Source organism: Monodelphis domestica, chromosome 4 (genome assembly GCF_027887165.1).
Source record: "Monodelphis domestica isolate mMonDom1 chromosome 4, mMonDom1.pri, whole genome shotgun sequence".
Lineage (NCBI taxonomy): Eukaryota > Metazoa > Chordata > Mammalia > Didelphimorphia > Didelphidae > Monodelphis > Monodelphis domestica.
The window spans coordinates 246607062-246631270 of NC_077230.1; the positions used below are offsets into that span (position 1 = coordinate 246607062).

General features: G+C 36.1%; 1 protein-coding gene across 3 annotated transcripts in view; it reads right to left on the minus strand.

Moving 5' to 3' along the window:
* Positions 1-24209, minus strand: part of ATM (ATM serine/threonine kinase) — a 166829-nt gene that overhangs the window by 106759 nt on the left and 35861 nt on the right. For all 3 annotated transcript variants that reach the window (XM_056794437.1, XM_056794435.1, XM_056794436.1), the window contains exons 16-20: positions 10475-10564; positions 9102-9270; positions 8560-8759; positions 6794-6876; positions 6531-6686 (exon numbers count right to left, since the gene is read on the minus strand). In XM_056794437.1, coding sequence (XP_056650415.1) covers positions 6531-6686; positions 6794-6876; positions 8560-8759; positions 9102-9270; positions 10475-10564 — 698 coding nt within the window. The remainder of the gene's footprint in view (positions 1-6530; positions 6687-6793; positions 6877-8559; positions 8760-9101; positions 9271-10474; positions 10565-24209) is intronic.

A 24209-nucleotide genomic window follows, 5' to 3' on the forward strand; every position in this document is an offset into this window, starting at 1 on the left:
ACCACTGGAAGATGTATAAGCCATGATCAAAAAAAATGTCTAGACACCATATTACAAGAAATCATCAGGGAAAATTGTTCTGATATTGTCAAACAAAAAGGGAAAACAGAAATTGAAAGAATCTACCAATCATCTGCTGAAAGAGCCCCTAATACAAAACATCCAAGGACTATTATAGTTCTACAGTTATATAGATTATATAATACAAAAACAACCAGACCAAAGAAAAAGTACTGCAAGCAGTCAGAAGGAAACAAAGCCACAATCAGGATAACAAAAGACCTAGCAGCTTCTACATTAAAGAACTGGAAGGCATGGGATATGATATTTCAAAAGCAAAGCATTTAGGCATACAAACAAGATTCATATACCCAGTGAAACTGAGCATAATCCTGGAGGGGGAAAAAAAAGTGATATTTAATCGTGCTAAGGTGATTCTTGAACTTTCATACTACCTTGTAGTTCAAAGTTCACATCTAAAATAAATAGGACTGTAATGCGAAGTAATTTGTGCTTCCTCATAAATGATTTCCACATCGAAAAAATGCTCGATAACTAGTTGTTGAATTAAAGAGAGAATTTTCAGGCTCTTTCTACAAAGTATACCCAGAAAATGAGCTATTAGACAAATTTCAACTCTCTTTTCCTCTCAGTACCTCTAAATTCTACCTGTCCCCTTCTCAAATCAATAAACACTTACTTGCCTCTACATCCTAAACACTGTATAAGATCAGTTCTTCATTCTTTGGAGTTGAGACTAGAGAAGAATCTGCTGACTGAATCTGAGACCCTGTTCCTGGTGAGGCTATTCTTAAATCTCTTCCTTTGTACTGACATGTGGTGAGTGAAAAAACTGACTCCTTTCCTGGATTTTCTGAAGAAACTATCCTCAGGGGAGACCTACCTCTTGATAAAGACTTCCCCAGGTCCTCAGCTTTGCCAAGGCCAGTTAAGGATTAACTCTCCCTGCCCAGGTTGAGCCAAGGGCTGGGAGTAAATTACTTACTGCTTAGGCTAGATATCTTACCCTATCATCTCTCTTGATTTTCTTACTTTTCTCTTTCTATATTTTGTAAATAAATATTTTTGGAATAAATTAAATTCCTTGCAACCATATATTAAAATAATCAAGTACAATCTTTTTATAATTAACTGTTTCCCCTTACAGACTAAATGGTCCAAAAGTCCCTTCCCTTGGATCTATTTACGATCTGATAAACAGATAAAAAATGAATAGGAAATAATTTCATGAGGTCAGAATGAGGAGCATTAACACCAGTGAAAATCAGGAAAGGCCTCTGAATGTGAACAAGAGTTTTGTAGAGAAACCTAGGAGTTCCAAGAAACAGAAATGAGGAGAAAAAAACAATTGGGGGGGAATCCAACATTAAAAAGCTTTAGGGGGATGCCCATGCAAGTGGGAGATAGAATACTGAGTACTGAGAGAGCAAGGAGGTCAGTTTGGCTTGAACTTAATGTGTTTCAGGAACACCACTGTACATGGCCTACAAAGAGATATTAGAGGAAGCCTGTGAAGGACTTCAAACAAACCAAACAACTTCTCCCTAAGACTCCTCGTTTCTACCATGTAAAAAAAAATGCCAATGGAGTAAAAAGAATCATTTCACGTGCTTCTATGAGTTTTAAGTCATGAAATACTTGCATATTCCTCCTGGCTGGCACAGTGACTAAATATATGAATGAGAGAAAGCTAGAAAGGCTGGCAAATACATTTTATGACAAAGCTAGTATCCAAAATATTTTCAATGGAAAATGTCTGAAATTGCATGATGGGAAGAGGGTTTCTCTTATCCTTTATCTGCCATTTCAGGCAGACAATGGGATAATGGGAATAAAGGCCAAGTTTGAAGACAGAGGGTCAGGGTTTAAATACTGACTAACACAATGCATAAGATGTTGGACAAGTCATTTAGCCTTCCTGAGCCTGTTTCTTCACCTGTAAAATAATGAAGCAAGAATATATAATCATAAAATTCCTATTGAAAACTCTAAAAAGTGCAGAAATAAAAGAACCTTTCCTTAAAATAATAAGCAGTATTTATTTAAAACCATCACCAAGTATCATCTGCAATGGGGATAAGTTACACTCTGTGAGATTTAAAATGGTTGGGGTCTTAAACTGCAGTGATTAAAATAGTGGAAGATATAAATTGTGATAGATATAAGAGAGGGTGAGTAATCAAAGAAACAGAGAGAGAGTAAGAAAGGAATAAGTATGAAGGGCCTCAAGCCAATATGGCCTAGACCTGAGTCTTAAAAGAGAAATCAGTCAGTTTTTTAACACTCACCACAAGGTCTGACTAAACAAGGATACTAGTGACACCAGGCCAGTGTCCTTCCTCAAAGAGTCTTCCAGCCAGAGATTGTTTCAAAGGGCCTCTCTCAAGAGCCTCCAGAGCTCCTACCCCAGAGGGACAGAGCCCCTCAGAGGAGCTCCTCAAGGAGCTCTCCTCCAGAATGAGAGTCAGAAATCAAGATCTTCTTCAAAATGAGTCTTCTCAAAATGAGCTCCCTCAGAATCAGCTCCAGCTCTTCTCTGAGCTCTTATTTTTAAGGGCAAAATCTCCTATGTCACCTCCCCTAAGTCCTTACATCTACCAATCACTGTAGATGTTTCTAAAGGACCGCCCATTTTGAATTCACAGCTGAGTAGTTTTAATCTCTTAATAAGTCAGAAAAAAATGCTGCTGTGTCGACAAATTTCATTAAGAAAAAATCTCTGAATAAGTTATCACCCTTTTAGGTTTAAGTAGTTTACAAGTTGCCCCACCTTTATAGGTACTTAGTATCCCATTGTATCAATTCTAAAATAGTCATGATTCAAAGAACTTCCTGTCCTTTCCATAAGCATGGGTCAAAGCACTTTTCATTGTTCTCAAGGAGCTCTCTGTCCTAAAGCAGTCCTAAGTAGGGTGGAATAGGGATATTCCCAAGGCAAGGAGCCCTCACATTCAAGTAGAATTCTCACTATCAGCTAGGGAATTTTTTTAAGTAGAAGATTCCCCAATGGGGGAAACCCCTAACATTCACAAGTCTGAGAAATTTTGAGGTTTACAACTCCTTCCGAATAAGATCAGGAGTGAAGTAAGGATGCCCAATATCACCTCTATTATTTAACATTGTACTAGAAATATTGGTGGTAGCAATTAGGGAAGATTAAAGTGGGCAATGAGGAGACTAAACTATTATTCTTTATGATAGCCTACTTAAAGAATTCTAGAATATCAACTAAAAAGCTAGTGGAAATAATAACTATAGCAAAATTGCAGGATACAAAATAAACCCACATAAATCATCAATAATTCTAAACATTTCAAATAAAACTCAACAGCAAGAGTTAGAAAGAGAAACTCCATTTAAAATCATTCTAGACAAAAATATTTGGGGATCTATCTGCCAAGACAAACACAGGAATTATATGAACACAACTACAAAACACTGTTCACACAATTAAAACCCGATCTAATCAAATGGAAAAAAAATTAATTGCTCATGGATAGGATAAGCTAATATAATAAAAATGGCAATGCTACCTAAAACAATTTAATTAGTCAGTGCCATACTTATCAAACTACCAAAAAACTTTTTAATTACAGAATTAGAAAAAATAATAATGAAGTTCATCAGGAAGAACAAAAGATCAAGAATATAAAGGAAACTAATGGAAAAAAATGCAAAGGATGGTCCTAGCAGTACCAAATCTTAAACTATACTAAAAAGCACTAATCATCAAAACAATATGGCACTGGCTAAGAGATAGAAGGGAGGATCAATGGAATAGATTAGGGGGTAAATGACCTCAGCAGCCTAGTGTTCAATAAATTCAAAGATCTGAACTTTTGGAAGAACTCACCATTTGACAAAAACTGCTGGAAAATTGGAAAACAGTATAAAATAGGTTTAGATCATTATCTCATTTCCTATACCAAGATAAATTCAAAATGGATATCTGACAAATATAAAGAGTGACATTATAAATAAATTAAGTGAACATAGAATAGTATACCTGTCAGATCTATGGGTAAGGAAAGAATTTAAAACCAAGCAAGAGATAGAGAATATTACAAGATATAAAATTTATAATTTTGATCCTATTAAAGAGCTTTTCTACAAACAAAACCAATGCAACCAAATTTAGAAGGGAAGCAACTAACTGGGGAAAAATTTTTATAACAAAACTCTCAGACAAAGGTCTAATTTCTTGAATATATAAGGAAGTAAGCCAAATGTAAAAGTAATTAAGCCATTCCCCAATTGATAAATGGCCAAGGGATATGAAGTTTTCAGATGAAAAAATCAAAACTATCAATAATCATATGTAACCGTGAAAATGTGGTTTTGCCAAGACTGAATTGCCCAAACTGTAAAGATAAATTTTGGCGTCTTGATTTAAAATCTAAAATTAAGTGATCGCCATGGGAAAATTCCCAAATATGAAAATACCCAAGTCATCTGGATTTTATGGAGATTTTAATTAATACAAATGAAGGAATTAAGGGAAGGAGAGGGAGAGGGAAAGAGAAAATAGTAGAAAGGGCCTAGGCCAAATGGCCTAGGCCTGAGCCTAAGGGAGAGTGATCCCTTATCACTCACCACAAGATCCATAAGATCGTCTCAAGCAACCTCCAGTCCTCCACTGAACTCCTGAACTGAGTTCAGAGAGTCCTAACTGAATTCAATTGACCTCTTTTTAAAGAGGATTTTCTCTTATGTCACCTCCCCTAAATTTTCACATCTACCAATCATAGTAGATGCTTTTTTCCCAGGACTGCCCATTCTTAGTTCTCACCACTCTTTAGTTCTCACCTTCTCTGAGTAGATTATATATTCTGAGTACTTCACACCTCTTTTGTTAAGCTTGCCTTTTGTAAATTGCTTGACTTTTTAGGGATTAATTTAATCCTTATAGGTAGTTAGCACCTTTTTGTATTAGATCTAAAAATAGACCTGGCTTAAGGTTCTAGCTTTACTATAAGTATGAGTTAGGGACTTTTCATTGTTCAATCAGGAGTTTGCAACTTTATCTTCCCCTCAGGCACTGTCTGACTAGGGTGCAGTAATTTTAAAAGTTCTCAATATATTCCTGATCAAGTATCTTCATTGTTAAAAATGGGGAATAGCTTAATCAAATCTTTTAAAGTAGAGTCTGAGTAGTTTTAGGATTCACACATATGAAAAGTGTTCTAAATCCCTCCTGATCAGAGGAATCCAAATCAAAACAATTCTGAGGTACCACCTCAAACCTAGAAGATTGGCCAATATAACAGTAAAGAAAAATAATAAATGTTGGAAGGAATGTGGCAAAATTGGGACCCTAATGCATTGCTGGTGGACATGTGAGGTGATGTAACCATTATGGAAGACAATTTAGAATTATGCCCAAAGGGCTTTAAAGAATGCATTCCCTTCGATCCAGCAATACCACTACTAGGTTTGTACTCCAAAGATAGAAAATAAAATGGGAATGGACCTACTTGTACAAAAATATTTGTAGCTATACTTCTTGTGATGGCAAAAAAACTGCAAGATGAAGGGTCTTCCCTCGTTTGGAGAACAGCTGAACAAACTGTGGTATATGATGGTAATAGAATGCTATTGTGCTATAAGGAATGATGAATTGCTTGATTTCTATGAGAACTGGAAAGACTTCTATGAACTGATGCAGAATGAAATAAGCAAAACCAGGAGAACATTATACACAGTAACAAATATTGTGGGATGATCAAATGTAATAGATTTTGCTACTAAAAACAATATAATGATCCAAGACAATCCCGAGGTACTTATGAGAAAGAATGCTATCCAACTCCAGAGAAAGAACTGTGACAGTAGAAATGCAGGAGAAAAACATATGATTTATCACATTTATATGGGTATGTGATATGGGGTTTTGGGTTTAAAAGATTATCATAAAAATTAATACTATAGAAATGGGGATTTTGAGTGATATATATATATATATAACCCAATGGAATTGTTTGTCAGCTCTGGGAGGAGGGAAGAAAGAGGGAACTGAGACAACATGAATTATGCAACCACTGAAAAATATTTTTTAAATTAAAATTATAAAAAATAATGTTTAAAATGTTATTTTTAATATAATAAAATTATTTCCAGACTATTAAAAAATAAGGAATACATAAGCACTGGGATCACTTTTGATTCAAGATCTTTTATCATATGATCCAAAGATACATGAGAAGGTATAAATGATTCAGAAATTATATTCTAAATCTATTTTTAAAAACAAAAAAATCCAAACAAGCCACAAAGAAATTCAGGTGAATAAGGAGGAAATAAATGAATTTGTAAGGGGGAAAAAGTGGTTATTTTTTAAAGGGTTGGACTTGAATATTTAAGAGTGGTCGCCAGGACCATAAATTAAATGTCTATCAGAAGTTGGGGTTAACTGTTTTGCAAAAATATTAATACTTTATTAGTGTAAAAATCTCCCTTTAAACTCATAGAGGAAGAGAACAAAATTATTCCAAAAGTAAATTTATACTTACCAAAAAGCTCCTACAACTGTAAGAAACTGTCCTTGAGCATTCCTTGTATTTTCAATATCTGTACTAGGTTGACCCAGATTTGTTATTATAGGAAGAGTGTGATTTAAGATTGCTCTACACACATCTTGGTCACGACGATACAAAGAACACACATTGCTATGTTACATTGTTGTAAAAAGGAAAGAAAAAATCATAAGCACAGCTAAAAGTATCAACAAATGCATAAATTAAAGTGAATTTGACATTTTGATTCAATTTCTTACGAAAGGGGCTTCAAAAGTTCAAAAACTTCTTCCATTGGCAAAGGAAAATCTTCAACTGGGAGTTCCTTTAAAAGCACGAAGTACTAAGATACAATGAAAAAAATGCTCTTATATATTTTGTTAGCCAAATCAATGTATTTGTATAAAATGCTTTAAAGTAAATGGAAATGTCTAAAAGTAAATGCAAAAATTAATGTTGGGTTCTTAAACCTTTATACACTCATACTCCTATAGTACAAATTATGTTTGAGGCTAAGGCTACAGCCACAACAGGGACCAATGTTGTGTGCTACAAAAAGCATGAAACTTGGAGAAGACCTAAGGTTACCTCTGGATCTTACACTTTCTACCTCTTTGACTCTGGGTAAGTCACTTGACATCTAAAAGTCTCTTATATTTTTCTTATCTGTAAAATTAGAGTTGGGGATGATCAGTGACAGCAAACCTTTTAGAGATAGAGGGATCGGCCCTGTCCCCACCCCCTAGACTGAGTGCCATGCCCACCCCAACCCCAGAGACTGTATTCTGTGCCCCTGTCCCCCACTGAGTACTAGGTGTTCCCTGCCCCCCACTTTACCCCACACAGGGGAGGGGAAAAGCCTGAACATTGGGCTGCTGGGCAGAGAAGCAATGTCCTCAGTGAATCTAGAGAGGGGGAGGAGAGTGGTCTAAGTGCTCTGCTCCCCTCTAGCTCTGCCACCAGTAATCTGTCCACCTTACCCCTGGTGCTCCCATTGGGTTGCTAGGCAGAGGGGCGGGGCATGGGAAAAAATGTCATCAGGCACAGTGAAGACTGGGAGGGGAGCAGCTCCATCCAAGTCCCCCAGTCTTTCTAGTAATGAACTGGGGGTGGCTGGGAGGGTGGTCACATGCTCACAGAGTGCCATCTTTGGCACCTGTGATATAGGTTTGCCATTAATGGACTAGATTTCTGAGTTCTCTTCAATGCTAGAATCCTATGGTAACTAATTTGTATGAATAAAGCGATTTATGTAACTTTCCTCTCAAGAATTCTGATAAATAGCACTATCTGCATTTTATAGATGAGGAAACTATGGAACAGAGATGTTAACTAACCTGCCTAGATTTACTCAGCTAGCAAAGGTCAGGCCTTCTTGCTCTAAGTCTTTCTTTCCTCAACACAATATTGCCCATTGCATTCATGAAAAGGAATCAGGGAATAAAAGAAGCCAAATATTCTCCTGAAGTTTTACTGTAGCTAAGTTAGCCTCATTAGAAGCTTTGAGAAGCATACAAATTGTGTTTAAAAAAAAAATGGAATAAAAAATTTATAAAAAGCCAGGTATGTTAGGAATTAGTGCACATTTCCTACTCAACAAAAAATCTAAAGGAGAATTTCACCATTGTGGGTCCATAGTCTACAGAAAAGATTTCAAGGAGTCTGAATTTGCATAGGAAAAAATACATCTTTATTTTCACTAGTCTTTAGTTTCCTTGGCAATATTATATATTCCATTTTATGTATTTAAAATTGATATTCTGAGAAGGGGTCCAAAGATTTGATCATACTGCCAAAGTAGGTGCATGATACAAAAAAGATAAAGAACTCTTATCTAAAAGATCACATAATAATTGCAACCAAAGAAAATAAAACCCTAGCTTATCCAAGGATGAAATCCTAGGTTCAATGTTATAATTCTGACTTGAAAATGAGAGGAGAAAGATTTATCAAACTTTTAAAATAAAAAATACTTCCCAAAAGCTGATAACAGAAAAATCTAAGACCTCCATAATACTTAACTCACCATATGTAGGTGGAGGGGTTTAGAAGCGTCCAGTATGCTTGGTTCAATTAACTTCAACAACTCCCTCCTTATATCAGATGCTCTAAAAGATACTATATGAGATTGAGCTGTAGTTACACATATACATAAGAACTTTAACATGTCAAGGAGAAGGAGGTCCTGCTTTGTTAAATGTTCTTCAGCTAGAGGGCTTATTGCACCTGAAAATAAAATGCGCTTATTTAGTTTAAGAACAGACTTCTTGAGTTCTTAAAATGAAAAATTGAAGCAACAACATTTCTTAAGTATTTACTCAGATGTATCTCTAAAAAAATCATCAACCTATGGGAAATGAAATTCTAATATAATTGATTAAAACCTAGCATCTTCAGGATGAATGGAGCATTTGGAACTTAACCCAGGGTACAAGAAAACGGCAATTACAATAACTAGTGTTAAAAGAAAACCTGATAAAAACCAATATAAATTTCAATAATTACATTCTTTATACATGAAAATCACTAGCTTGGAAGAATAAAAGTTAATATTAAGCAGCCACTCACCAAATGCATTTTGTATCTCTCCAGATTCATTTGCATTATTAATATTAGTGTCATCAGATTCAAATAGGTTTATGGTTGACTGATCCTCAACCTCCATTAAGTTTGCATCAATATCTTCCTCCATTAATTCTATTTCACCAGAATCAAATGGCCTTTTGGTAAGGGATGCCTTCAAAAAGTAAAAATCAAGTTGCTTCTGATAGAAAACTGTATCAGTTTAAAGAGAAAAAACAAAAAACTTCCATATCCAAGTCAGGATGCTAATTTCCTTTTAATATGTAAATAAATGTCTTAAATTATCTGTTTTCATCTCCAAATATTTGAATGATGAAACTGATGTAAATTAACATTTTTCTAAAAGTCTAGAAAAAGAGAATAAAATTGCAAGACTGATTACTTCAGCTAGAAAGCAAAAAAATATATAGCAATATTAAGATATTTTGTATTAAATAAGATGTAGAGAAATTAAGTATCCTCTCCTCTAGATACTTGATTAGCATCTGGGAAGGAAAAATGAATTAAAGATGGCTTCTGTGAAAAGAGAGATCACTTTGGAAATTTAATCTACAAGAATATAAGACATGAACAAATGATGAGCCACCCAAGGGCAAAGCCCTTAGAAAAGAACAAGAGGGAGGCAGGGAGTCTATGGAGTAAAGGAGAAACAGGTCCCTGCTTGAGGTTGGAGGAACCAATTGTCTTTGCCATGTATTAGTTGAAAGACCAAGGAAAAATCATGGACCATTTTCATCTTAGCCTCCTCAGGGGTCTGTTAGGAAGATCAGAGCAGATCATACCTTTTGAGAAATTCAAAGTTAAATATAAATGTCAGTTAATAATATTTTTACTTGGGATTACATACTGGAAAAAAATTTCTTCATGTGCATCATGATATTAGAAAGAATTACCTGGAGCTTAGTGAGTGTAAGTGGCTCATACTGAGCCATGAAACTATAAAAGAGGAACACCCACAAAAAACCCATACTCAAACTTTCTTAAAGCTCTGTGCCTGTAACATATTTTTCTATTTTCATATTGTATCATCATGGTCAAATGTAAACTCCAAAAGTGATTCATTGGTTTTGTTTTTTGTTTTGATATCACCAGCACATAATAGGTACTTCTTTTCTTCTGAATTGAATTAGTGAAAATATTAAATCTTTTTTTGGCACATTTTTAAAAATAATATACAAAATCATATATTTGGGATTTAAATGCAGACCTAAACAGAACAATCTGTATCCTTGTAGAAGTGATCTCTTTAGAAAAATTAAGATTTTCAGATGAAATCTAAGCTATAATACTCTAAAATAATTAATAAACCATGTTTTAAAACCATTTTTAAAATTCTTAATAATTGAAAACATACTTACTAAATTCACGCAAATGTCCACAATGTCACTCATCAATTTTGATGTTAACAAACGTAGAAAAAATCCAGATATAATTTTATTTGGCTTGTGCTATTAAAAAAAAATGAAAATTTGCATCTAAGTTACAGCAAATTTGGAACTCCCCTGTTTTAAGAGAATAATGGATTTCTTCTGCATTATGAGTTCTCTACAAGATTGAGAGAATATAGTGATAAATGTGGAAGATTTCAATTTTAAAGATTATATAAACATTCATGCCATATGCATATATGCTTCAAAAATAGCAAAAATGTATTAATTAAAAAACTATGAGGAGGCAGCTAGGTGACTCAGTGGATTGAGAGCCAGGCCCAGGTCCTGGGCTCAAATCTGTCTTCATATACTTCCTAAGTCACTCAACTTCCATTGCCTAGCCCTTAACACCCTTCTGCCCCAGAAACAATATACAATACTGATTCTAAGTCAGAAGTTAAGGGATTCAAATAAATATGACTATATGTCATTGTACTTTTTCTTCATCCTAATTTGTAAACATTCAAATAAAAAAAACCTATTGATTCTAAACAACCCAATGAAATACCTAATTCTAAAATCAATCCTATTCGATCATCCCCCTCCTTGAACACAAGGAAACCCACAACTACAATGGCTAAAAATACATGCTGTTATATCAAGAACAGCTATCTCAATACTGATTATTAGTTGTCCCAAATTCATTTCCTGGCCAATATTGGCTGATTCCCAGTTATACTACCAAAAAAGCTGAATATTACATTACTAAGCAATGTGATGAGTTGTTAATATGAATTGCATCTGCCTGGTAACATGACTAAAACCACCATAACCAATGAGGCAAAGACTACCAGTTTCAGGTAGAAAGTTCAGTTCTTTACTGGTCACCTCTACCCGGGATATGGGCAGGACTAATAAATCCCAAGATATTGACTGATCCTGAAAAATCACAATAACTGAGGCAAAAGCCCATTAACAAAAGCAGAAAGAGTTCAACATTCATTATTATTTTTCTTAAGGGGAGGGGGCTGACAAAATCATTGCACTAGTGATAATAATGAAAAATGTTTGTACAAAAATATCCATAGCTGCACTCTTTGTGGAGGCAAAAAAATTGGAAAATGATAAGTTGTCCCTCGATTGGGGAATGGCTGAACAAACTATGGTATATGAAGGTGATGGAATACTACCGTGTTGTAAGAAATGATGAACTGGAGGATTTCTACATGAACTCAAAGAACCTCCAGGAACTGATGCAGAGTGAAATGAGCAGACCCGAGAACATTATACACAGAAAGTGGAACATTGTGAAACAATCAAATGTAATGGATACTACAAGACAATCCCAGAGAGAACTGTGGGAGTAGAACCACAGAAGTAAAACAAATGACTTATCATTTGCTAATATGGATAATTGGAGGGTTTGGTTTTAAAAAACCGCTCTATAGAAAAAATGAATAATATGGAAATAGGTACAAGTGATAATATTTGTATAATCCAGTGGAAGCACTTATTGGATCTGGAAGGGGGGGACGGAAGAGAGGAAAGAAAGAAAATGAATTATGTAAACATGTAAAAGTATTTTTTTTCTTAAGATATATAAGGGGGCAGCTGGGTGGCTCAATGGTTTGAGAGTCAGGCCTAGAAATGGGAGGTCCTAGTTTCAAATCTGGCCTCAGACACTTCCTAGCTGTTGTGAATTTCAAAACTACTCCACCCTATTCACAACATTCTTTAGAAGATCAGATTTAGCTATTTCCTGATCAATAACAATAGATACTTGGAATAACAGAATCAGGTCTTGGAAACTACATTCTCCACCCTACTCAGTGTAACAAGATTAGGAAGGGCTGCAACAAACTCAAAATTTAATTGAGAATATGACCTTCAACAGACATGTGCAAAAAAAGAACAGACCTCTGGACGGTCCTAAGTCAAGCTTGAGTCACCATTGGCACAGGTGAGATGCAGGAAGTGAGGCAGAAAACAGCCTCTGGAGTTCTCGGAACTTCCTGTGAGGAGGGCTAAAGTTCAGTTGGATCCTGGAGCCTGAGGTTAGAGAAGCCCCTCAGACTGTTTTCCTTCAGACTGGTCAAGTGAGTGATAAGGACTGACCCCTTTCCCTGCCTTGGCTCTCCAAGGCCTTAACACCCACTTTGGCTCAGCCTGAGCCAGAGTGGTTCTGAGTTAAACTCCTTTCCTGCTCTCCCTCTTTCCTTCTCTCCTTCTCTTTCTCTCCCTCTAATATTTTCTTCCTCCTGTTGCAATTATATCACCATAAAAATTTGGCAGCTGACTTGAGTATTTTATTATTTGGGATTTCGCTAGGGGACCATTTAAATTTAGATTTTTTTCAGTCTCAACTATAATTTTAACTGTTAAACTGTGTAACCCTGGGCAAATCACTTAACCCCCATTGCCTAGCCCTTACCACTCTTCTGCCTTGGAGTCAATACACAGTATTGGTAAGGATTTTTAAAAAAAGATATATATCAACTTGTAAAAAATAAAATCTAAAATTTAAATTAAAAAAATTTTAAAGTAAAAAAAGCCATTGTACTATTACATAAATTCAACTGGGCATATAAACTATTCTATTGGACATTTAAAGCTCTTCATAGTTTGTCTCTTCATTGTTCATTCATTACTCCCCTTCCCAAATTCTACAGATCAACCAAGTTAGCCTTCCTGCTATTTTCCATACAAAACATTCTATCACCCTATTTTATGTCCTTCCTTGTCCTGGCCATCCCCTACACCTGGAATCCCTCATTTCTTTCAAGACAAAAATCACGTGACAACTTCCACACAAGGCCTTTTCTGATCACTACAAATACTAGTACCTTCCTTCCTACCTTGTAGCTAACAATCTTGTATTTATTTTGTACTTAATTTCTCTATGTACACACGCGCGCACATACACACACATATATATAAATATATTGCTTTATTTTAAATACACTTAAATATACCTTTTCCACCAACAGAACACAAGTGTGAGTTGTTAATAGAGCAAGAATCTCTTCAAATTGTTGCCTTAGCACCTAACAGTGTCTAAAATACAAGCCTTACAAACAAGAATAACAGAGTTGCAGGAAATGGGCTTGATACAACAAACAGTACCCCTGGATTACAATTTGCACAACATCAAACCAGGAGACAAAAGTATAAGTATATACATTAAAGTATATACATTATAAAGTATATACACTAAAGTATACTTTAAAAATTTCAATAGAAAATTGGCTACAGACATAAAATGGACTGGACTACATGAAACATTGCTTACTACCCCAACAGCTATAAATATTGCATGGTTCCACTGTTCCCACATAAAACCAGAAAAATTCAACATCACTGTAACAGACATAGAAGATAATTAGACAAAAGATAGTACTGAGAAAACAAAAACTGATTAACTTCAAAAAGTACACCAAAAAGAAACAATAGTGACACACAATGTTCGAGACAACAAGATCCCACTAGTCAAGCATGCCACAGCAAGAAGACAACTTTCCAGCCCAGAAGAAAAGCATCTCAGAGGAAAAGCATCCCAGAGGAAAAGATTTTGAACCAGTCCAGAGGAAAAGATTTTAAAACATCCCAGAGGAAAAGATTTTAAAGCATCCCAGAGGAAAAGATTTTAAAGCATCCCAGAGGAGAAGCATCAAGAAAAGCTGCTAGCAAGAAAAAAACAAAGAGAAAAAGCTGAAATGGACAGCTAAGACTTTGAACTTTGTAAATTTGTTTAATACCTACTACAGAGAAGAATTAAAGAGAAAAAGCTGAAATGGACAGCTAAGACATTAAACTTTGTAAATTTGTTTATACAAGAGGACAGATGGAAAACGAGACTATATATAAGACTGAGTGCATTGAAATAATAAAACAAAATTAATTACACATATTAGGGAAATAGCATGCAACATTACATAACTTGGAAGAAAGAAGAGATCCCTCAGTCAACATGAGAAGTGGAAATCTGAAGAAACTTGATAAGTATTAATTCAACACAACACTATTAGACACAAAACACAAAATCACAAACTGACATATATTGGAAGACTTTGTTTAAATAAAAAGTGTCTGAAATTGTATTTATGCAAAATGTAAATATGAATATAGTTAGTTCCAAAAGGTCTTAGGCAAATATAAAGATCAATAGATATTTCTATTTGACTGACACCAGGATTAGGGAACAATGTATATTATTGTATTATATGTAAATAATCTCTATAAATAATGCATATGCTATAATTAGGTTAGTCAACATAGTTATAGTCTGTAAATATTTAGCATAACATGTATATATATATATGTTATACATAAGATTAGGTTATAGATTAGACATGGGACTTAGAGAATAGTTAAAATAAATAAGGAATAAATTAAGAGTAAGATTAAGCATAGCATAGACAGTTATACTTAGGAATAGGCTTAAGCTGCATTTGCAGATAGTAAACTTTTAATTATTTATTGTAAACCTTATGCTGAAATTGTGCTTAATGGAAATATCTACAGATAAAATAGTTTGAAAATAATAATTAAATATATAAAATAGGAAAACTGTCTGTTTTAGTTTCACTTAGCAAGAGTAAGTAACATTAGAACTAAGATTCAAATTTCTTTGTAATGATTTTGTTCAAACATTTATTGTACTGAATTTACTGTAAAACCCTAAAACTACCCTTACCAAAACTTTCCTGCATAGAATTCCTTGGAGTATATAAAGTTGGCATAGAATAGTGATAGAGTAATTGAGAGAAGTAGTTAGAAATTAGATTTAGTAGATTGGTAACGATAATAAAAATAAGTGACCTTGGGAAGGTCACAACAAAAAAGGGGACAATTATGGAAAGGAAAACTAAAGCAAGTTTTGGACTTTCTGCCAATCAGGTAGAACAAACAGTAGTTGGAATGGTAAAAAGAAGATATTGACAAGAATGACAGTTGGGGGGGGGGAGGGGCAACTGGGAGTGGCAATTAGTCTTGTGATGACCTCTTGCTTCCTGACCCTGGAACTGGAAGGAGCCTCTCTCGCTGTCTCTGGATAGAAGTGCCTCTATTCCATATTTTCCCAACTGTGTGCTCAACCTGGATCACTGTGATCGTGTTCATCAGAGAAAAGGACTTTAGGGAAGCAGTGTGGACCATAAGGCCGGTCTTTAGAGGCTTCAGCCTGAAGACACAGGCCCATCTGCTCTGAAAGTTGGAACTTTTCTTCCTCTTGCTACCTACTGCTAAGACTAAGACTTTGAACTTAAGAAATGAGCACAGGAATAAAGAAACCCTCCACCAGTCTGTGAGGCCTGGCCTCAGCTCAAAAGCTGAGAGGGACTCAAACCTCATCTAAGGAAATCCCTCTTCTCTCTTGCCTGATACCTCCCCAATCCAAATTTGTTATTAAAATTAATATTTCATTAAATAACCACAGTCAGATAAGAGGACTATCATTTCAGGGGACACAGAGGGAGCTGAAGCTCAGGATAGCCATTCAACTATAAACGGTCCTTATTGGACCCCTGCTGGGCAACTAAGTCTGAAGGGAGGCTTATCCCTTAGAAGGGTCTGTGCTTACCTGCTCTGGGGTATCTTCCACATCAATCCAATAGAAAAGATGTCCCCTCAGGCTATCATAAGTGGCCCATTTCTCAGGAACACCATTTTAAAAAATAGCCTCTAGGCAGGAGACATCTCTCTCCTTTAACCTCAAAAGAAGCCATATTCCTCTCTCCCTTCAACTCCTCTCCATTCCCTGTTACAAACCCTCAGTATCCCCTTTTCTACAATCCCCACCCATTTTTCCTATAAATATTACAATAGCACCTAAAAGTGTCTAAAATATAGTAATTATCTATCTGCCCGATTGATTCTTACTTCCCAATGATGCATACTGCCCTCACCTCATGTAGCTCTTCATTATATTTTTACCTGTACTTACACCAAAATCAATCATTCCCTGCCTACAGATCCCTATAGAAGTCCCCCCCCCCAAAAAAAACAAAATGAGAGGAACAACAGCACAGACAAATACGGGGAGTAAAGAAGGGGTGAATGTGAGCAAACAACAGAAAAAGAAGAAAGAAACTACAATAGACAGCTTCTACTCAGCAAATGGAACAGAGGGGGGAGAGATCAGCAAACGATAAACCAGAAATCCCAGCGAATTGCATACACGCTGTGGAATAACTCAAAACACAACTAAGAGAGGCTGAAGACAATTGGGAAAAGAACTTAAAAATTAAGATAAGTTATCTGGAAACAGAGGCACTTGAACTAAAACGAGAAAATAGTGTCTTGAAAGCCAAAATCAATCAACAAGCTGGAAAATGAGGCAAAGGAGATGAAAGATGAGGCAAAAGAGATGAAAGACGAGGTAAAGAGGATGAAAGACGATTTTCAAAGAAAATCAGACCAGAAGGAAAAGGATGACCAAAAAGCCAGAGATGAAAACCAAATTTTAAGAACCAGAATACAACAACTGGAATTAAGTGACTTCACAAGGCAGCAGGACACTATAAAACAAAACCAAAAGAATGAAAAAATTGAGGAAAATGTGAAGCATCTCATTCACAAAAGAGACGATTTAGAAAATCGTTCAAGAAGAGATAATTTAAGAATAATTGGACTACCAGTAGACCACGACAAAAGAAAAAGCCTGGACATAATACTAGAGGAAATTATCCAGGAAAACTATCCCAAGATCCTAGAACAAGAGGGGAAAGTGGAGATTGAAAGAATCCACAGATCACCCCCTGTATTTAATCCCCAACTGACAATACCAAGAAATGTTATAGCCAAATTCAAAAACAATCAGATGAAAGAACAGATATTACAAGCTACCTAGAAGAAGCCATTCAGATACCATGGAAACACGGTGAGGTTAACACAGGATCTGGCTGCATCCACACTGAAGGACCGAAAGGCATGGAATACGATATTCCGGAAAGCAAGGGAACTAGGTCTACAACCAAGAATAAAATACCCATCAAAACTGACTATATTCTTAAAGGGGAAAGTATAGTCATTCAACACAACAGAAGAGTTTCAAGCATTCATAAATAAAAGACCAGACCTGAACAGAAAATTTGATGTCCAACCACAGAACTCAAGAGAATCATCAAAAGGTAATTAAAAAAGAGAGGAAAAAAACAAACAAAACAACAACAAAAATTTTTTAAGGGACTCAATAAGTTAAAATGATATGTATCCCTATAAGAAAAGAGGTCATTGGTAACTCTTAAAAACTGTTGCTATCACCTGGGCAGCTAGAAGAATTACACTCAGAGGGAACAGTGACAAACTATATAGGATGAAAGGACAAGACATAAATAGGTATATAGATATATGCATGCATAAATATATATACATGTGTATGTATGTGTGTATATATATAAATATATATATATATATATATACACGACTAGACCTAAAAAAAAGAGGTTCTAACAAAAAAATGGGAAAAGAAACAAATGAGGGTGAATTTATATGTCACAAAGAAGCTCATGGCGGGAGCGGGGGGATACACTGGAAGGGTAAAGAGGTTGGAGATAGGAAATACTCAACTCTTATGTACTTTGAAACTGACCCAAAGAAGGAAGAACAATTCAATCCATTGGGGAAGGAATAGATTTGCGCCCTATAGGGGAGTAGAAGGGTAAAAAAAAGGACTGGTGGGGAGGGAAGCAGTACAAGGGAGGGAGAGGGTGGGGAGGAAATTTTAAAAAGACTACAGGGGAAAATAAGGGAGGGAATAAGAAGGGGGGGGTAGAAAGGGAAGTAAAATAAGGGGGGAACTAGGGGGACTGACTATAAACAAACATTGGTGGAGAAGGAAATAGTGAAAGAAGAAAAGCCAGGACCAGGAGTAGAAATCAAAATGCTGGGAAATACACAGCTAGTAATCATAACTCTGAATGTGAATGGAATGAACTCACCCATAAAATGCAAGCAAATAGCAGAGTGGATTAGAATCCAAAACCCTACCATATGCTGTCTGCAAGAAACACACATGAGGAAGGTAGATACGCATAGGGTGAAAGTAAGAGGATGGAGCCAAATCTAATGGGCATCAAATGATAAAAAGAAGACAGGAGTAGCAATCATGATATCAGGCAAAGCCAAAGTAAAAATAAATCTAGTTAAGAGAGGGAAGGTAATTACATCCTGATAAAAGGCAGAATAGACAACGAGGAAATATCTGTACTCAATATGTATGCACCAAATGGCAGAGCATCCAAATTTTTAAAGGAGAAACTAGAGGAGCTCAAGGATGAAATAGATAGGAAAACTATAACTGGTGGGAGATCTGAACCTTCCCCTATCCGAACTAGATAAATCAAATCAAAAAATAAGAAAGAAATGAGAGAAGCAAATGAAATCTTAGAAAAATTAGAGTTAGTAGATATATAGAGAAAAATAAATAGGGACAAAAAGGAATACACCTTCTTTTCAGCAGCACATGGTACATTCACAAAAAATGACCATGTATTAGGGCACAAAATCATTGCAAACAAGTGCAAAAGGGCAGAAATAATAAATGCAACCTTCTCAGACCACAATGCAATAAAAATAATAATTAGTAAGGGTACATGGAGAGATAAATCAAAAATTAATTGGAAATTAAACAATATGATTCTCCAAAACCAGCTAGTTAAAGAACAAATCGTAGAAACAATTAATAACTTCATTGAAGAAAATTACAATGGTGAGACATACTTTCAACACCTATGGGATGCAGCCAAAGCCTTACTGAGGGGTAAATTTATATCTTTGAGTTCATATATAAACAAATTAAGAAGGGCAGAGGTCAATGAATTGGGCATGCACATTAAAAAACTAGAAAGTGAACAAATTAAAAATCCTCAGATGAAGACTAAATTAGAAATCCTAAAAATCAAAGGAAAAATTAACAAAATTGAAAGTCAAAGAACTATTGATTTAATAAATAAGACTAGAAGCTGGTACTTTGAAAAAACAAATAAAATTGACAAAGTACTAGTCAGTCTAATTAAAAAAAGGAAAGAAAAAACCAAATTGACAGTATCCAAGATGAAAAGGGAGACCTCACCTCTAATGAAGAGGAAATCAAGGCACTCATTAAAAACTACTATGCCAAATTATATGGCCAAAAAATATGGCAATCTATGTGATATGGATGAATACTTACAAAAATATGAATTGCCTAGACTAAAAGAAGAAGAGATAAATTACCTAAACAACCCCATATCAGAAAAAGAAATTGAACAAGCCATCAAAGAACTCACTAAGAAAAAATCCCCAGGTCCAGACGGATTCACAAATGAATTCTACCAAACATTCAAAGAACAGCTAACCCCAATACTATACAAACTATTTGACAGAATAAGCCAAGAAGGGGTTCTACCAAATTTTTTTTACGACACAAACATGGTACTGATCCCAAAGCCAGGCAGGTTAAAAACAGAGAAAGAAAACGATAGGCCAATCTCCCTAATGAATACAGATGCAAAAATCTTAAATAGGATACTAGCAAAAAGACTCCAGCAAGTCATCACAAGGGTTATCCACTATGATCAGGTAGGATTCATACCAGGAATGCAAGGATGGTTCAATATTAGGAAAACCATCCACATAATTGACCATAGAAACAAGCAAACTGACAAAAATCACATGGTTATCTCAATAGATGCAGAAAAAGCCTTTGACAAAACACAACACCCATTCCTATTGAAAACACTAGAAAGTATAGGAATAGAAGGGCCTTTCCTAAAAACAATAAACAGTATATACCTAAAACCATCAGCAAACAACATCTGCAATGGGGAAAAACTCAAAGCTTTCCCAATAAGATCAGGAGTCAAACAAGGATGCCCATTATCACCTTTATTATTTAATATTGTACTAGGAACATTAGCAGTAGCAATTAGAGAAGAAAAAGAAATTGAAGGTATTAAAATAGGCAGTGAGGAAACCACGCTGTCACTCTTTGCGGATGATATGATGATTTACTTAAAGAATCCTAGGGAATCAACCAAAAAGCTAATCAAAATAATCAACAACTTTAGCAAAGTTGCAGGATACAAAATAAACCTGCATAAGTCATCAGCATTTCTATATGTCTCCAATCCAGTTCAGCAGCAAGAATTAGAAAGAGAAATTCCATTTAAAGTCACCTGAGACAATATAAAATACTTAGGAATCTATCTGCCGAGACAAACACAGGAACTATATGAACACAACTACAAAACACTCTCCACACAATTAAACTAGATCTAAACAATTGGAAAAACATTGATTGCTCATGGGTGGGATGAGCTAACATAATAAAAATGACCATCCTACCCAAACTTATCTATTTAGTGTCATACCCATTGAACTACCAAAAACCTATTTTACTGAATTAGAGAAAACCATAACAAAGTTCATTTGGAAGAATAAAGGATCAAGGATATCCAGGGAAATAATGAAAAAAAAATACAAAAGAAGGTGGCCTTGCAGTCCCAGATCTCAAACTATATTACAAAGCAGCGGTCATCAAAACAATTTGGTGCTGGCTAAGAGACAGAAAGGAGGATCAGTGGAATAGACTTGGCATAAATGACCTCAGCAAGACAGTCTATGACAAACCCAAAGACCCCAGCTTTTGGGACAAAAATCCAGTATTTCATAAAAACTACTGGTAAAATTGGAAGACAGTGTGGGAGAGATTAGGTTTGTATCAACACCTCACACCCTACACCAAGATATACTCAGAATGGGTGAATGACTTGAATATAAAGAAGGAAACTATAAGTAAATTAGGTGAACCCAGAATAGTATATATGTCAGACCTTTGGGAAGGTAAAGATTTTAAAACCAAGCAAGACTTAGAGTTACAAAATGCAAAATAAATAATTTTGACTACATCAAATTGTGGTATATGTTGGTGATGGAATACTATTGTGCTAAAAGGAATAATAAAGTGGAGGAATTCCATGGAGACTGGAACAACCTCCAGGAAGTGATGCAGAGTGAGAGGAGCAGAACCAGGAGAACATTGTACACAGAGACTGACACACTGTGGTACAATCGAAAGTAATGGACTTCTCCATTAATGGCTTTACAATGTCCCGGAACAATCTGCAGGGAGGGATCTACGAGAAAAAAAACTATCCTCAAGCAGAGGACAAACTGAGGGAGTAAAAACACCAAGGAAAAGCAACTGTGTGACTACAGAGGTTGAGGGGACATGATTGAAGAGAGACACTAAATGAGCACCCTAATGCAAATACCAACAACAAGGAAATGGGTTCAGAGCAAGGACACATGGGATACCCAGATGAATCGCACATCAGCTAGGAAAGGGGGGGGATAGGGGGGAAAGGAAAAGAAAATGATCTGTTTCCAATGAATAATGTATGAAAATGAACAAAATGTATGTTTCCAATGAATAATGGATGAAAATGACCAAATAAAATAATGTTTTAAAAAAGAAAAAAGAAAAAGTGATAAAAAGGAATGAAATAGATTTTCAATGTATTTATCCAAAATTTGTACTTGTTTTATTCATTTTTATCTAAAATGCATATGCCACTTAATTTTTAATTGCATATATAATTTTGTGATTTTTTTTTTTTAATTGTACCTCAGAGGCTTCATCCACCAGCATTCTCTACTCTTCCCAGGGTTCTCTTTTCTTATGTCCTGGCATGGGTTTGGCTATTAATGGGCTGATCCCACACCGGGAGGGACTTTTGCTAGGGCTCTAGCATCTTTAGCCCTGTGCCCTGTGCTCTCACTCCTGCTCCCACTTCACCTCCTCCTCTTCATCCCTTATCCTGCTTCTCTTTCTTCCTTCCCCCTCCTCCCCTCTTCCTTCACATCCTCCTCCTTTTCAGACCACCACCAAGCACCAATCCTGAGAACCTCCTACTCCTCCTTCCACCTCCCTTTCCCTCCTCCAGGCAAGTTCCTCCAGCTGCTCTCCTCCTCCTGCCCACTGCCTGCCCTTGGCAGCTCCCAGATCCAATAGCCCACTCCTGCCCTGTGCTCTCACTATCTTAACCAGAGGCTCCAGACTCTGACAGCCCAGAGCTTTCTGCCTGCTCCCTCCCATTCTTCTCCATAACAATTCATGAGAATTCCAGGCATATATTTACCTTCACCTGGAAAGGTTCCCAAGGACCCTGGGTTCATTTGCCCCAGGAGTTCGTGAACAGCCCTATATTGTTCTCACAATTTTTGAGTGAAGATACAGATAGTATTAAATATGAGCATAGCCATTTAATTCAATATATGGATGATTTGCTCTTAGCCTGACCAAATGACACAGTGTGCCAAGAATATAGCAAATATTTCCTTTTAGAGCTGCATAAGAGAGGTTATAAAGTCTCAAAGGCAAAAGTTCAGTGGTATCTCCCCAAAGTGAAATATTTAGTGTTCATTTTAACTGCTGATTCCCATTCTATTTCTCCTAAGCACATCAAAGATATTCAAAAATTGAGCATACCCTCCATTAAGAAGCAATTGAGGAGGGGGCAGCTGAGTAGCTCAGTGGATTGAAAGCCAGACCTAGAGATGGGAGGTTCTAGGTTCAAATCTAGTCTCATTTCCCAGCTGTGTGACCCTCGGGCAAGTCACTTGACCCCCATTGCCTAGATCTTAACACTCTTCTGTCTTGGAACCAATACACAGTATTGGTTCCAAGACAGAAGATAAGGGTTTTTTTAAAAAAAGAAGCAATTTAGGGCAATTCTTGGAGCAGCAGGTTTTGTAGACAGTGGATCCCTTGCTATATGGAAATCACTAAGCCCCTTAGAGCACTAACAAAAAATTCAGTCCCTGAACAGCTAAAATTAGAGGCGGAACACCTGTCAGCTCTTTCTCAATTAAAACAGGCTACCCTGTCTGCCCCTGCGCTAGACATCCCAAATTATAACAAATCATTTATTTTGTATGTACAAGAACAGAGAGGGTTAATTTCAGGTGTTTTAATTCAAACTTTGGGACCTACTCAGCTACTAGTTGCTTATTATTTTCGGCCCAGATGGACCCAGTAGCTTCAAGAGCACCACCATTTCTCAGAGATATAGCTGTCAAAGCCTTGCTAGTGACTAAATCTGCTGATTTAGTACTGGGATGTCCTTTAACCATAATGTGCCCACATGAAGTCAAAGCATTGTTGCTCCAACATAGAACACAAGCATTTTCTGATCAGAGAATTACAAGGTATGAGGTAACCATTTTGAATAATGAAAATATTACATTAAGACATTGTGCAGTTCTAAATCCTGCAACCTTGCTTCCTGATTTACCAGTTTCAGGAGAACCTTTGGTGAATCTTTAGTGTCCATGGCCAAAAAACCTCAAAATGATTTACTGGACACTTCTTTAAGCAATCTAGACCTAGAATTATTTACTAATGGTTCTTCTTTCAAGAAGGATGGCATACACTGCACAGGAGCTGTTGTGGTCACATAATTTGCCATTCTGTGGTCAGCTACGCTGCCCTCAAATACTCTGCTCAAGGTGCAGAACTGATAGCTTTAAATCATGCCTGTATAATTGCCAAACATAAGAAGGAAACAATCTACACAGACTCTAGAAATGCATTCTGAATGTCATGAAGTAGACATGCTTTGGCTTCAAAGGGGATTTTTTTTTAAACCCTTAATGTGTATTGGCTCCAAGCCAGAAGAGTGGTAAGGGCTAAGTAATGGAGGTCAAGTGACTTACCCAGGGTCACACACCTAGGAAGTGTCAG